The sequence below is a fragment of the Cebus imitator genome, unplaced genomic scaffold, assembly GCF_001604975.1.
Source record: "Cebus imitator isolate Cc_AM_T3 unplaced genomic scaffold, Cebus_imitator-1.0 Scaffold45, whole genome shotgun sequence".
NCBI lineage: Eukaryota > Metazoa > Chordata > Mammalia > Primates > Cebidae > Cebus > Cebus imitator.
The window spans coordinates 10,435,135-10,449,543 of NW_016107360.1; the positions used below are offsets into that span (position 1 = coordinate 10,435,135).

A 14,409-nucleotide genomic window follows, 5' to 3' on the forward strand; every position below is an offset into this window, starting at 1 on the left:
GAGCTGTGCAATCTCTTCTTCCCCTGTGGCCTCAGGTGGGTCACCATACGGGATAGTTCTGGTTTATGCTTGTTGCCCAGCCTAATTGTTAATAGCACCCTCTAACCCTCTCAGAAGTGGACAGGTTTGGTGATGAATTATACGGTCACTTATTCATAGACCTTTGGAATGTCAGAGCTGGAAGGGGCCCTCTCAGGAAACCGGGTTTTCAACACTGAAGTGACATGGCCCCCACCTCTTGCTGTCTTCCTTTCCTGCCTCTCTCTACCCGGCTACAGAAGAAACACCCACAGGAGAAGCCACTGCCTTCCTCCCTTGGCTCTTTCAGTTGCTGATCTTGAAGAGCAGGCAGGCACTGTAACATTCTGAATCTATCCCCACCTCTCCTATCTTCATATTCACCACGTGTTTCCTATGTGCACTGATACCTGCAAGATTGTCCTGCTAATGAGATGTTTCTCACCTTTTAATTAGCAAATGTTAGGAAACAAACCCAGGGTAGGTGGGGTGTGAGGAAGTGGGTATGCTCACATACCAGATGGCAGTGTAGGTTGGAACAGCCTTTTTGGATGTCTGTTGGTATATCCCATGAAAGAAGTTTAAAAAGTTCAGAATAGTTTCTTCAGAAAAACAAAAAACTCCTGGCACTGAGAGAATTCAAGGGAAATTCTTTCAAATATTCAAAGTATAAGGAATTCCAATGTTAAATAAAGCTTCCTAATTCTTTTTTCAAAACCAGGTTGACAGTGATACCAAGGCCTAAAAAAGCACATCAGAGAAAACCATGAGTCACTCTTAGCCTGCGTGACTCCATCCTTTGGAAGGCTGAGTGGGGAGGATCGCTTGTGCTTAGAAGTTTTGAGACCAGCCTGGGCAAAATAGCAAGACGCTTATCGCTATAAAGCAAACATTAGCCAGGCATGATGGCATGCTTCTGTAGTCCCAGCTACTGGGGAAACTGAGAGGATCACTTGAGCCCAAGAGTTTGAGGCTGCAGTAAGCCATGATCACCAGTTTTCATCTATCAGATTGGCACTTTTATCCATTGTTGGTAGGAATTTTAATTGGCACAAACTTTTTAAAAGTGCTTTTCAGTAGAATCCATCAAATTAAAAATATACATATCCATTGACCCAGCATAAATTCTAGGAATGTATCCTACTTCACGTGTACAAAGAGGTATGGGTGAGGAGATTTTAGTATCTGTTATAAGATTAGAAACAACTAAATATCTACTGTTAAGGTTGGGCCAAGTGCAGTGGCTCACGCCTGTAATCCCAGCACTTTGGGAGGCCGTGGTGGGTGGATCATGATGTCAGGAGCCTGGCCAACATGGTGAAACCCCATCTCTACTAAAAATACAAAACATTAGCCAGGCATAGTGGCATGAGCCTGTAATCCTAGCTATTTGGGAGGCTGAGGCAGGAGAATTGCTTGAACCTGGGAGGCAGAGGTTGCAGTGAGCTGAGATTGTGCCACTGTACTCTAGCCTGGGTGACAGAGCTAGACTCCATCTTAAAAAAAAAAAAAAAAAAAAGGAAAAACAGAGGCCAGGTAGTCTGGGTGCCACCGCACCAGGTAATTCATTACAGGCGATTCAATTACAGGTGATTCATGCCTGTAATCCGAGCACTTGGGAGGCTGGTGGGTGGATCACCTGAAGTCAGTTCGAGACAGGCTTGGTCAACATGGAGAAACATCATCTAAAATTACAAAATATAACATACAAAAATACTAAAAATACAAAAACTATCTGGGCATGGTGGCAGACACCTGTAATCCCAGCTACTTGGGAGGCTGAGGCAGGAGAATCACTGGAACCCAGCAGGTGGAGGTTGCAGTGAACCAAGATTGCGTTATTGCACTCCAGCCGGGGTGACAAGAGCAAAACTCCATCTCTAAAGAAAAAAAAGCCAGTTAAATAAACTATGGTAAGAGGAAAATGAGTACTGTTTGGATATTATCTATGCCTTGAATTCCTTTGTCTCCTTTTTTCACATACCTAGCTCTCTTTCACTTACCGTAACTTGGAGTTTTTCATTAGTTCACTCGTATTTTTGGTTCCCTCTCTCTTTAGAATGTGAAATCTGGCCAGGAGTGATGGCCTACACCTATAATCCCAGTGCTTTGGGAGGCCAAGGTGGAAAGAATTGTTTGAGGCCAGGAGTTTAAGACTAGCCTGGGCAACATAGCAAGACCCCGTCTCTACACAAAAATAAAAATAGAATGTAAGACGTGAAGGGGGCAGGGTCTGATTGTATTTTTCACTATCATATTCCCAGCACTAATGTTGTATTTGATACTCAATTTAAAATGACTGTGACTGTATCTTAAATACAAGTCATCCTTATTGGTGAAGCATTCTCATTAAATTCATCAGCAAGAATATCAGGTATCACCATTATTTAGCATCAGTTGGGAAGCATAGCCAAAGCAATTAGACAAGAAAATGAAATAAGAAATGTAAATATTAGAAGAGTTGTCAGGGCCGGGTGCGGTGGCTCAAGCCTGTAATCCCAGCACTTTGGGAGGCCGAGGCGGGTGGATCACGAGGTCAAGAGATCGAGACCATCCTGGTCAACACGGTGAAACCCTGTCTCTACTAAAAATACAAAAAATTAGCTGGGCATGGTGGTGCGTGCCTGTAATCCCAGCTACTCAGGAGGCTGAGGCAGGAGAATTGCCTGAACCCAGGAGGTGGAGGTTGCAGTGAGCCGAGATTGCACCATTGCACTCCAGCCTGGGTAACATGAGTGAAACTCCGTCTCAAAGAAAAAAAAAAAAAAAGAGTTGTCAGGCTCAGTGGCACGTGCTTGTAGTCCCAGCTACTCAGGAGGCTGAGGGAGGAGGATCGCTTGAGCCCAGGAGTTCTGTAATGTGGAAACGGTCCTCACTCTTGGTGTTTCTTTACCTTTAGATTGTTGAAGGGCATCAATCAGTTAGTTTGCAAAAATGACTCTCAATTTTGATTTATCTGATGTTTCCTCAATGATTAGATTGAGGTTGTGAATTTTTGGTGAGAAAACCACAGAAATGGTATTGTCCTCCATATCAGGAGACCACAATGTTGGTTTAACTCCATATTTTGATGATACAGTTGACCATTTGGTTAAGATGGTGTCTGCCAGATTTCTCCTGTAATTACTTTTCTCTTTGTAATTAACAGGTAATCTGCAGATACTTTGAGATTACTTTATTGGATTTCTCATGAAATTTTCACTCCATAAATTAAGCTTCCATTGATGGTTTTCTAATTCGTCATTCTCCTTTTATGTTTATTGTTTGTATTCTATGAGAAAGAGATTTCCAGCCAGGCACGGTGGCTCATGCCTGTAATCCCAGCACTTTGAGAGGCCGAGGCAGGCAGATCATGAGATCAGGATATGGAGACCATCCTGGCCATGGTGAAACCCCTTCTCTACTAAAATACAAAAAAAATTAGCTCAGTGTGGTGGCAAGTGCCTGTAGTCCCAGCTACTCAGGAGACTGAGGCAGGGGAATCACTTGAATCTGGGAGACAGAGGTTGCAGTGAGCCAAAATCGTGCCACTGCACTCCAGCCTGGCGAAAGAGCAAGACTCCATCTCAAAAAAAAAAGAAAAAAATTCCTTTTTCCTTCATTTATTTGGTTGTTTATATTTGAGTGTACTCTTTGATTCTTTTATTCAACTCATTTTATTCAATGAGTTATGATCCATTATTATATAATAGGATTTTTGACCTAATTTCAGCTTCTTGTAGTGTGAATTTTGGTCACATAGAATTTCTCTGCCTTTAATCCTTATCTTCCCGAGTTTTCAGGCAAGTCATCTTCTATACCTTTGTTACCAATTCATTACACTCTAAAAGTTTTCCCCACAAAAAAAGCTTTCCCAGACAAAAGTCTGCTTGATCGATTACTTTATTGGCTTGATATATATGAACCACTTGTTTCCCTGTTATTGTTTATGTAATATTATAGGTAACATTCTTGTGTTTGCATGTTTGTCCATGTGAGTTGTATTAATGCACATATTACAGATTAAGGAGACTTTGTTTCATGGTTCTAAAATAGATCATTTGATTTAGAGATTAGAAGTTTCTCTGTCTACCAACAGCAAATTTTTAAACAAAGTTAGGTGCCTCAGGTATCCAAAATTTTGAATTTGATAATCTTCAGGTTTAACAACAACAAAAAACCTTACCTTAGCAAAAGATGAGAGGTAAAAAGTGATCAGTTACCTTTTCTTCCTTCCCCAGATTTAGATAGTATTGTAGTTGCAGGAAAGAACAACGCATCAGAAGTAAGATCTCTATCAAAGTCTGAGAATATTGTGTCTAAGAGTTCAGCTATTCAACAAATATGTAGTAAGGGTCTGTTATGTGCCGGGATCTGGGTTAGGAAGTGGCCATATAGCAGGAACCAAACAGTCCTTGCCTTCAAAAAACTAGCATTCTAGTAGGACAACAGCAAACAAACATGATATTATATCAGCTGGTGCTAAATGCTATGGAGAAAAAAATAAAGCAAGATAAGGGAAATATGTCAACTGATCACAGGGAATAAAAGAAAAAAATAGATAAGGGAAATAGTTATTGATGTACTTTCTGATATAGAGTGATTAAGAAAGGAAAGTGAGATGGTAAATATTTGAAGAGATCTGGGGGCAGGAGGATAAGAGGGTTGAGAGAGTATACAGGCAGAAAGGGCCGCAAATACAAGAGCTGTGAAGTGGTAGAGCACTTAGCGGACCTGAGGACTGAGGCTTGGGACATATTGCTGTGTTTAGGTATCAAAGGGATGAAGAATCAGCAAAGCAGAAGTTCTTGGAGAGGTAGGAGAGAGAGGTACTTGTTTGCCAGGTGAAGAAGCTGTTTTCAGGAGGAGGTGGTAACTAAGTCAAATTTTGCTGATGGGTAAAGAGAAAACACTGAGTGCAGATAACTCTTTGGATGTTTTTGCATTAAAGGGGAGCAGAAAAATGGGATGGGATCTGAAGACTAGTGTGGGACCAAGGGAGGTGTTTTTGAAGGTGCGGGGTATTCGTGTATGGTAGTAGTAGGCTGATGGGAATTTTCAAGTAGATGAGAAACAATTGTTGATGCAGAAGACAGGGGACAGTAGCAGGAGCAGTATCTTAAACATACGAACAGGGTTATAACAGAATGTACAAAGGGAGAGACTGATTGAGCTCTAAGACCAAACATCATCTACACGTCTAGAGGAAAGGCACAGTGTCAAAGGTAGGCACACACAGAAGCCAGTAATGCAAGAGGACCAGCAGAACATCAGCCTCCTTTTTTCCTTATCTTGCCTTGATTTTTCTCCTTTCTTCTCACATCTGTAAATTTTCGTATCTTTGACTTTCACTTAAAAAAATATTATTTTTTTCTGTGGTTTGGTGGGAAGGGGGTGTGCCAGTGTGTCTTGTTCCTGGAAGAAACAAATTGTGAAAAAGTTTGAGAAGCTTTGATGTTAGAGGGAAAAACATATCCAGAGAGATTTTAATATCATAGTTGAAAATATCTGAATATGTAGTACATACTAAATGGTAACCATATTTGAATGTTTAAAAGAATTCTCTAGTCTTTTAATTATTTAGGTCTCATTATAATGTAAATTAAAAGGTAGAAGGATTTATCTGGGTAAATAAGTATAGATTTGTAGAGATGTTTTATATTTATCATTTTCCTGATTATAAAAGGAATGTTTGTTGTAAAATATTCAAACAGATATGTATAAAGTGAAGTAATAAACTCTTTCCCACTCTGTTCCCAACCTTCCAGAGAGAACCACAATAGTTTGTAATAATACTTTCCACTATTTATCAGTGTTTGCTTCCAACTTAGCTGTTTGATTTTCAACAGAAAACTAAGTAAAAACTGCCCACTGGCAACATTAATTTCCAAATCTAACTCATGAGTATTTTAAATTCAGGGGCCTTATAAGTGCATGTTTATTAAACTGCACAGATTAGAACAGCCTGTCTCAGGACAGGACATAAAACTGACCTTTGTTTCTGAATTAAATGTTTCTTTGATACTGAAATAATGAAATGCCAGTCTTAGCTTTTGACTTGTGGGTTTTCATGGTCACTGAACAATAAGCACAATGCAGTTTTAAAGACGTTTGCTCATTTGATGAAATATAGATTTCTACTAAGCACATTATCTGGTACTTTCCTAGAAGAACGAGGTACTAAGAGAAAAGCATGAAGGTGTGGATCATAGTTCCCAGCATGAGGAAAATGAAGAAAGGGCGTCAGCCCAGAAAGAGAACTCATTTCAGCAGAATAATGAAGATGAAAACAAAATAGCCGAGAAACCTGATTGGGAGGCAGAAAAGAGCACTGAATCTAGAAATGAGGTAACCTGTCAGAATATTCCAGCCTTGCCATTTTGGTTTTAATGTAGATTTTGTGGCATTGACATTGTGTGTCAAGAATGAACATGTAAGTATGCTGTACTATTATCAAATCTATGAAAATACCTATATCTTTAAGTTATGGAAGTAATAATTTGATTTATAAACAAATTAGCCCATACAATTGTTTTCTGTGGTTAAACTCAAGATTTTGTGTGCATGGCCGGGCCCAGTGGCTCCGGCCTGTAATGCCAGCACTTTGGGAGGCTGAGGTGGGCAGATCACCTGAGGGCAGGACTTCAAGACCAGCCTGGCCAACATGGAGAAACCCTGTCTAAACTAAAAATACACAAAATTAGCCGGGTGTGATGCCGCATGCCTATAATCCCAGCTACTTGGGAGGATGAGGCAGGTGAATCATTTGAACCCAGGAGGCAGAGGTTGTGGTGAGCCGATATCATGCCATTGCACACTAGCCTGAGCAAAAGCAAAACTCAATTTAAAAAGATTTTGTGTGCGTATGTACACACCCCCCTCCAGGACCTTGCTAGCAGGTTTTCCTAATTATGTTTGCCAAGGCAAGAGATGAAGAAATGGTGAACCTAGGAGTCCTCAACCAGCCACATGAACAGGCAGCCAGGCTGGCCTAGTCCAGGAGAGAAAGCCGAGGGCCAACCTACAGCCAGTCATCCATGATATCAGCTAAGGCTTGTGCTGAAATCTTTGTTCAGTCTCCTGGCAGCCTGGCTGAACCGTTGGGATCCATGGTCCAGTGGGACTACCTCATTGGCTCCTCATTGTCTAACTTTTTTGCGATAGAGTTTTGCTCTCTTTGCCCAGACTGGAGTGCAATGGTACGATCTTGGCTCACCACAACCTCCGCCTCCCGAGTTAGCTGAGATTACAGGCCTGTGCCACCACGCCCGGGTAATTTTATATTTTTGGTAGAGATGGGGTTTCTCCATGTTGGTCATACTGGTCTTGAACTCCCGACCTCAGGTGTTCCACCCACTTTGGCCTCCCAAAGTGCTGGGATTACAGGCATGAGCCACCATGCCCGGCTCACCTTACTCTTCAGCTGTGAGAAGAGGTGTAGAAAGATGAACTCCAGGAGCCAGGCTGAAGGGATTGATTCTTCCTGCAATCTATGCTTCCCCCTCCTTTCATTTAGGCTGTATCTGGTTTCTTTTAAGCCCTGCTGAGGTCCTGCCCACAAGCATGGCAAACAGATGCTCCAGAAATATTCAATAACCACATGACATTTCTACCTGGAAGGCACACCCTTGCAGGTCATGCCCTGATGGTTCTCAGCCATCACCTGCTTTAGTGTGTCCCCTTCCCAGAAGGTGGAGTTTAGGGCTGTGTTTTGAATACCTTGGAGGATGGAGAGTAGCATGCCCTGACCCTTTTCAGACAGCTGTCACCATAGTATTCCCAATCATTTGGCATGAAATCAGAAAACAGATTTGTTCTCTTTGCCTATCTACCACTCCCTTGCCCCTCCAGTTTCCACCTAGAACCCCTTGGTGAAATCTAGGGCAGGTCCCATAAATTCTAGATACTCATAAAAATCCCTCTGGCTATCCCGGTGCAGCAATTGGTAAGAATAACCCAATGTGGCTGTGTGCAGCTACTCATGCCTGTAATCACAGCACTTTGGTAGGGCAAAGCAGGCAGATCACTTGAGCTGGGGAGTTGGAGACAAGCCTGGGCAACATGGTAAAAACCAGCTCCACAAAAATTACAAAAATTAGCTGGGTGTGGTGATTTGTTCTTATAGTCCTAGCTACCTGGGAGGCTGAGATGGGAGGATCACCTAAGCCTGGGAGGTCAAGGCTGCAGTGAGCTGTGATCACACCAGTGCACTCCAACCTTGGCAACAGAAAAAAAAAAAAAAAATGTATGACCCAGTGTGGTTCTCAAGAACACTGAACCAAAAATTAGCTAGGCATAGTGGTGTGTGCCTGTGGTCCCAGCTACTTGCAGGCTGAGGTGGGATCACTTGAGCCAGGAAGTTGAGGCTGCAGTAAGCTGTCATCATGCACTGCACTTCAGACTGGATGAGAGCAAGACCCTGTCTAAAAAAAAAAAAAAAAAAAAAAAATCCAAAACAAAAGGCACTGAGCTAAAATTCTTCCTTCAGTTTTATGTGGCCTCCTGCCCTGATTTCTTTGGGGTTGACAGTATGTAGGAAATTGTTTCTCTTGACCATGTGATACATTTAAATATTATACAACTCTTTGTCACATGGGCACTTTCTCATTGTATAGGTTCTTTGGAGACTCCTGGCCCCACAGCTGGGAGTCTTTCCCTTGACAGGGGCAAATGTATCTCCACTGCAGCTGGTCCTTTAGGACTCTACCTGAATGTTCAGTGGTATACTTACATCACACCTCTCCAGGTGGCTCTCTGAACCACTTGCTGGCCATCTCACACCTGAAAACATGCCCTTAGAATCTTTTTCAGTTCCCTAACTGCAGCTCTTGAATGGTCTCACCTTTTTAAAATGACATCGTCATGAGTCAGCATATGCAAAAGTCAGGATTCCTAGTCCTCTGAAAAAGATTCTAAAATCAGTGTTTAAATTGTTCATGAAGGAAGTCTATAAAGCAAGAACAGACTATCATGAAAAAAGGAAAAGCAGATCTAGAAAAGAACACAAATGAAATTCTAGATATAAAAAAAGTAGTCATTTTCATTGAAAATTCTGTGAAAGTGGTATGAACAGCTAAAAAAAAAGGCAAGTTAGAAGGACCTAAAATTATCTAGAATGTACCACAGAGAAGATGCACAGTATGAAAGCAAAACTGAGACAGTGATAGAGAAGAATCTAAGTTACTTCTAATAGGAGTCTCAGAAGAAGCAACTACAAAATATGAAAGAGAAGCAAGTTCATGGCAAAATATTTCCAGAAAAGTCCTCAAAGGACTACACAGAGCTCCTAACAAAGTAAATGAAAACAAATTAAGTCCCAGACATATCACATTGAAACAGAACATGAAGAACTAAGGAAAAACAAATCTTTTAAATTACCTGAGATAGAAAAGGTTCATTATAAATAGCACCGAACAAACTTACCAGTAGTAATAAATGCCTTACAGAGTACTGACAGAAAACATTAAACCTGATACTTTTACCATCATTTTAGCGTGAAGGCAAAATAACTCCACACAGGCCAGGCACGGTGGCTCACGCGTGTAATCTCAACACTTTGAGGCCAAGGCAAGTGGATACCTGTGGTCAGTTCTGAGACAAGCCTGGCCAACATGGCAAAACCCCATCTCTATTAAAAGTATAAAAATTAGCTGGGCATAGTGGCACATGCCTATAGTCCCAGCTATTCAGGAGGCTAAGACACAAAAATCACTTGAACCCGGGAGGCAGAGACTGCAGTGAGCCAAGATCCCACCACTGCACTCCAGCCCGGGAAATGGTGAGACTGTCTCAAAAGTCTCTAAGAACTTTGAAGAGTTATTTCAACTACAAAGAAGCTACACCATGAAGGCCAGGAGTGAGAGATGAAACATCGATGGGTAATGGTTAAAGAAGAGTAAATTTAAGTAGAGACTATAAAAATTACTTTGAGACAAAACCTCATTCTGTTAGGCTGGAGCTGTCACTACTCACTGTACCCTCAACCTCCTGAACCCTGGCAATCCTCCTGCCTCACTCAGCTTCCCAGAGTAGCTTGGTCCACAGGTACACTGCCACACCCAGCTAATTTTTATTTGTAGAGACTGTCTAGTTGCCCAGGCCGGTCTCCAACTCCTGGGTTCCTGCTTTGGCCTTCCAAAGTGCTGAGATTACAAGTGTGAGCCACCGACCTGGCAAAATTATGTAATTGTGTAACCAACTGGGAAGGTTGGCTATGGAGGGGCAAAATAAATTGAAACTAAAAATACTAGCCAAAAATTATATGGAAGATGTTTAGGGTAGGAATAGAGATACTGATGAGCTTTGGAGTTTAAATATGCATGTTGAAATACTGAGTACTGTAAGAGAAATAGGCTGGCTACAGTGGCTCACGTCCGTAATCCAGCACTTTGAGAGGCCGAAGTGGGTGGATCACGCATGGTACATGCCTGCAATCCCTGCTACTCAGGAGGCTAAAGCAGGAGACTCCTTTGAACCTGGGAGGTAGAGGTTATAGTGAGCAGATTGTGCCACGGCACTCCATTCTGGGCAAGAGACCTCATCTCAAAAAATAAAATGTAAAACTTCCAAGGAATAGGGATAAAAACCCAGTGTGGAGATAAGACCTGGTAATCCTTTAAAGATAAAGCCTAAAGCCCCAATCAGTTCAGTTTTTTATACATCTTTGTTTCTCTACAGGGACATCTGAATGGGACAGATATTTCTCTCTCTCTGGAAGACTTACTCCAGTTGCTTTCATCACAGCCTGAAAATTCACTGGAGGTAATTGGAACCTTGGCTTTTATCCTCATAGGAACTTAACTGCACTGACCTTTTAGTGAATATAGCTCCTTTACCTGAATGACAAAGGAATGCTCATTTTTACAGAAGCACTTCAACTTAAAATTAACCAAATAACCAAACACGTATAGCATTCCTCTTCCTGAATAATCCCAAAGGTATAATCAAATATGGACCAGTCATGGAACAGCATGTAGGTTTCTCAAAAAACAAAGTCAAACTATCATGTAATCCGTCAGGCATTTATCTAAAGGAAAGGAAATCTGTGTAAAGGGACACCTGCACCCCCATGTTTATTGCAGCAATATTGACAATAGCCTTACAGTCTTTTAAACCTCTGCCTTTCACAGACTACTTCACTGTAGCTTATTATCCCTGACCCTCCACTATGTGATTGCCAACGGCTAGGATTCAAGTTGCATCTTACTATATAAAGTAGTAAATTACAAGACTGTAATATTAGATTTCTTTAATAACAAAATCCAGTCAGCTTTTATACTAATCAATCTTAATTTCTACATTATGCAGAATTATTTACTTCAAGTCTAAGTATTCTGATTAGGACTCACATAATTGTATTGCCTGTATTTTAACTAGGGAGTTACTGTCAACAGTATACCCCTATTAAACACAGAGGAACTGACAAAAGTGAGGAAGGTTGTGTTAGGTTATAGGACTGCTTCAGAAGTAGAGCTATATGTTTAAAGTGTTTCTCCTTTGTTTTTCAGGGCATCTCACTGGGAGATATTCCTCTTCCAGGCAGTATCAGTGATGGCATGAATTCTTCAGCACATCATCATGTAACCTTCAGCCAAGCTATAAGCCAGGATGTGAATCTTCATGACGCCATCTTGCTTTCTCCCAACAATACATTTATAAGAGAGCCAGTAGCAAAGACTTCACAGCCCCAAGAACCATTTCTGCAGTTTCATTCTCATACCACTAATCCTGGGCAGACTCCTGGAACTAATTTGACAGGATATCTCCCACCTGTTGACAATCATATGCGGAATCTAACAAGCCAAGACCTTGACTTAAATATATTTGATGAGATAGATCTAATGTCATTACTCGCCACAGAAAACGACCTGGATCAAATCGATATTTCTCAGCTTTTTGATGAACTGGATTCTGAATCTGGCTTTTCTTTGGATTCAAGTCACAACAGTACCTCTGTCACCAAATATAATTCCTCTCCCTCTGTGTGTGATGAAGGTGCTACAGGTTATAGTAGTAACTATGACTTAGGTGCTGTAGGAGGCTACTACCAAGAACCCAGTAAACTTTGTCACGTGGATCATGATTCTGGTTTCCATGGGGATCTTACATTTCAACACATATTTCATAACCACACTTACCACTTAAAGCCAAGTGCACCAGAGTCTACTTCTGAACCTTTTTCATGGCCTGGGAAGTCACAGAAAATAAGGAGTAGGTACCTTGAAGACGCAGATAGAAACTTGAGCCGTGACGAACGGCATGCTAAAGCTTTGCATGTCCCTTTTTCTGTAGATGAAATTGTCCACATGCCTGTTGATTCTTTCAATAGCATGTTAAGTAGGTACTATTTGACAGACCTACAAGTCTCACTACTCCGCGACATCAGACGAAGAGGGAAAAATAAAGTTGCTGCTCAGAACTGTCGTAAACGCAAATTAGACATAATTTTGAATCTAGAATATGACGTATGTAACTTGCAAGCAAAGAAGGAAACGCTAAAGAGGGAGCGAGCACAATGTAACAAAGCTATTAACATAATGAAACAGAAACTGCATGACCTTTATCGTGATGTTTTTAGTAGATTAAGAGATGACCAAGGTAGGCCAGTTAATCCAAACCTCTATGCTCTTCAGTGTAGCCATGATGGAAGTATCTTGATAATACCCAAAGAACTGGTGGCCTCAGGCCACAAGAAGGAAACCCAAAAAGGAAAGAGAAAAGAGAGAAGAAACTGAAGATGGACTCTATGTGAAGTACTCATGTTCAGAAACTGACTCTTTGAATCAGAAACCACTGAAACTTCGTATTATAGCACTGCTACTTGAATAACTCAGGCTGTGTTTTGAAGCTTATGTGGACAAATGTTTAGGACAGGACTTCAAGATCACACCCTTGGGAAATCCAGGGGAGCCACAACCCTTCACAAAATTGTCCTAATTACATTGTATACAAGATTCATGAATACTTGTATTAATAAGACTTTCCACTTTGGCAGCCATCCTTTTTAGTAAATTACTTCAAAAAGAGCTAACACTGGGGATGAAATTATTTTAAGAGGTATTTCAGTTTTTAAAATGCGGAATATCCTTACTACTTTGTTAGCACTATAGTGAGCTTTTCAAACAACATTTTAATCTATTTAACTTATAAATTTTGCTTTGTGGAAATAAATGTATTTGTATTAAAAATTAACTTTCCTTTTTATACAGAAATCTAAAGCAGCAAATTTACCTTTCCTTCCCAAAATACCCACAATTAAGGAATATAGGTGACAAATAGAGCATTGTAGTGATTTTCAAAACTTAGTCAGACTCAAGCCAAACTGAAGTCACATAGTATGCCCAAATAAGGGAGATCCACCCCCCAAATACTTAATACAGAATACTATGTTAGAGTGCATTGAATACCAATAGTTGCTGGTAGTTTAAGCCACAGGCCTTCCTCCTGTAACCAGAGAGAATGGGCTACCTGCATAAACAGAACTCCTTAAGCGTATATTAAATCCATAAAATCTGACAGTAGTAAAGCTAGCCTGAAGGGATGGTCTCACATCTTATAATACTGAGATCTCACCAGATCATTAGAAGCCATCTAAACAAAACAGAAGAGTCAAGACAGTGAAACCATCTAAACTATTTAAAATGGGTAACAGCTATGGGGGAGGGGGAAGAGGTGAATTTGAAAATAAACCAGGGTAGGGTAAATTCTAGAAATAATAGCATTTGAAATGAAAACCTAACAAGTTCATTGGCACAGTAAACAGAAGATTGTGAATTTTCTGAAAACAATGACCAAGTTTGGGGAACATTAAAATTTTAATCTGTACTATTAGTCTAATGCTTATTATCCAAATTTTAGAATGAAGTCTCAGGTATTTCTGCCACAGGAATTCCTGACAGTGTAGACTATCACGTAAGTATCCTGGGCTAGGAGTGCTGTTTATATATACAGTCGGATTTTTATGATGAAATTTTGTTCCAAAGCCGCCATTTTGCCAGACATGCTTCTAGATACAAGTATTGTACCTTCAATGACTCATGGTGTTCCTGACAGGTTGCTTTTTGAAAGGGAGTACTTCAGATGTCTTAAGCTTCATGTTTACACAATTTAAGGATACATATAAAACATTTCAGTCCATAGCAGGAAGTTTTACAGTACCAATTTGTTTCAAAACTAAGTACAGTCACATGAGCCCCTGCTTATCAGACAGCATTCTTTTCAAGCCTCTATAAGGAACATACAGTGGAGAAAATGCTTTCAGCCACTGGTTACTGAGGCTGAAATGCAGTGGTCCTGATCACAGATCCAGCCTTGAACTCCTGGACTCAAATGTCTGCGTCAGCCTCCCCAGCAGCTCAGATTATGAACCATGCCAAGCCTTAAGCTTAAACCGTAAGAAAACTTCCATACAGC

General features: G+C 40.8%; 1 protein-coding gene across 2 annotated transcripts in view; it reads left to right on the plus strand.

The window, feature by feature from the left end:
- Positions 1–13,785, plus strand: part of NFE2L3 (nuclear factor, erythroid 2 like 3) — a 30,738-nt gene extending 16,953 nt beyond the window's left edge. Inside the window, exons 2-4 of one of the 2 annotated variants that reach the window (XM_017527022.2) lie at positions 6,166–6,345; positions 10,675–10,758; positions 11,505–13,184. In XM_017527022.2, coding sequence (XP_017382511.1) covers positions 6,166–6,345; positions 10,675–10,758; positions 11,505–12,731 — 1,491 coding nt within the window. In that variant the 3' untranslated portion in view covers positions 12,732–13,184. Of the gene's footprint in view, positions 1–6,165; positions 6,346–10,674; positions 10,759–11,504 lie in introns of both variants that reach the window. The other variant, XM_037737920.1, reaches the window with a different exon arrangement.
- The last annotated feature ends 624 nt before the right edge of the window (positions 13,786–14,409 follow it).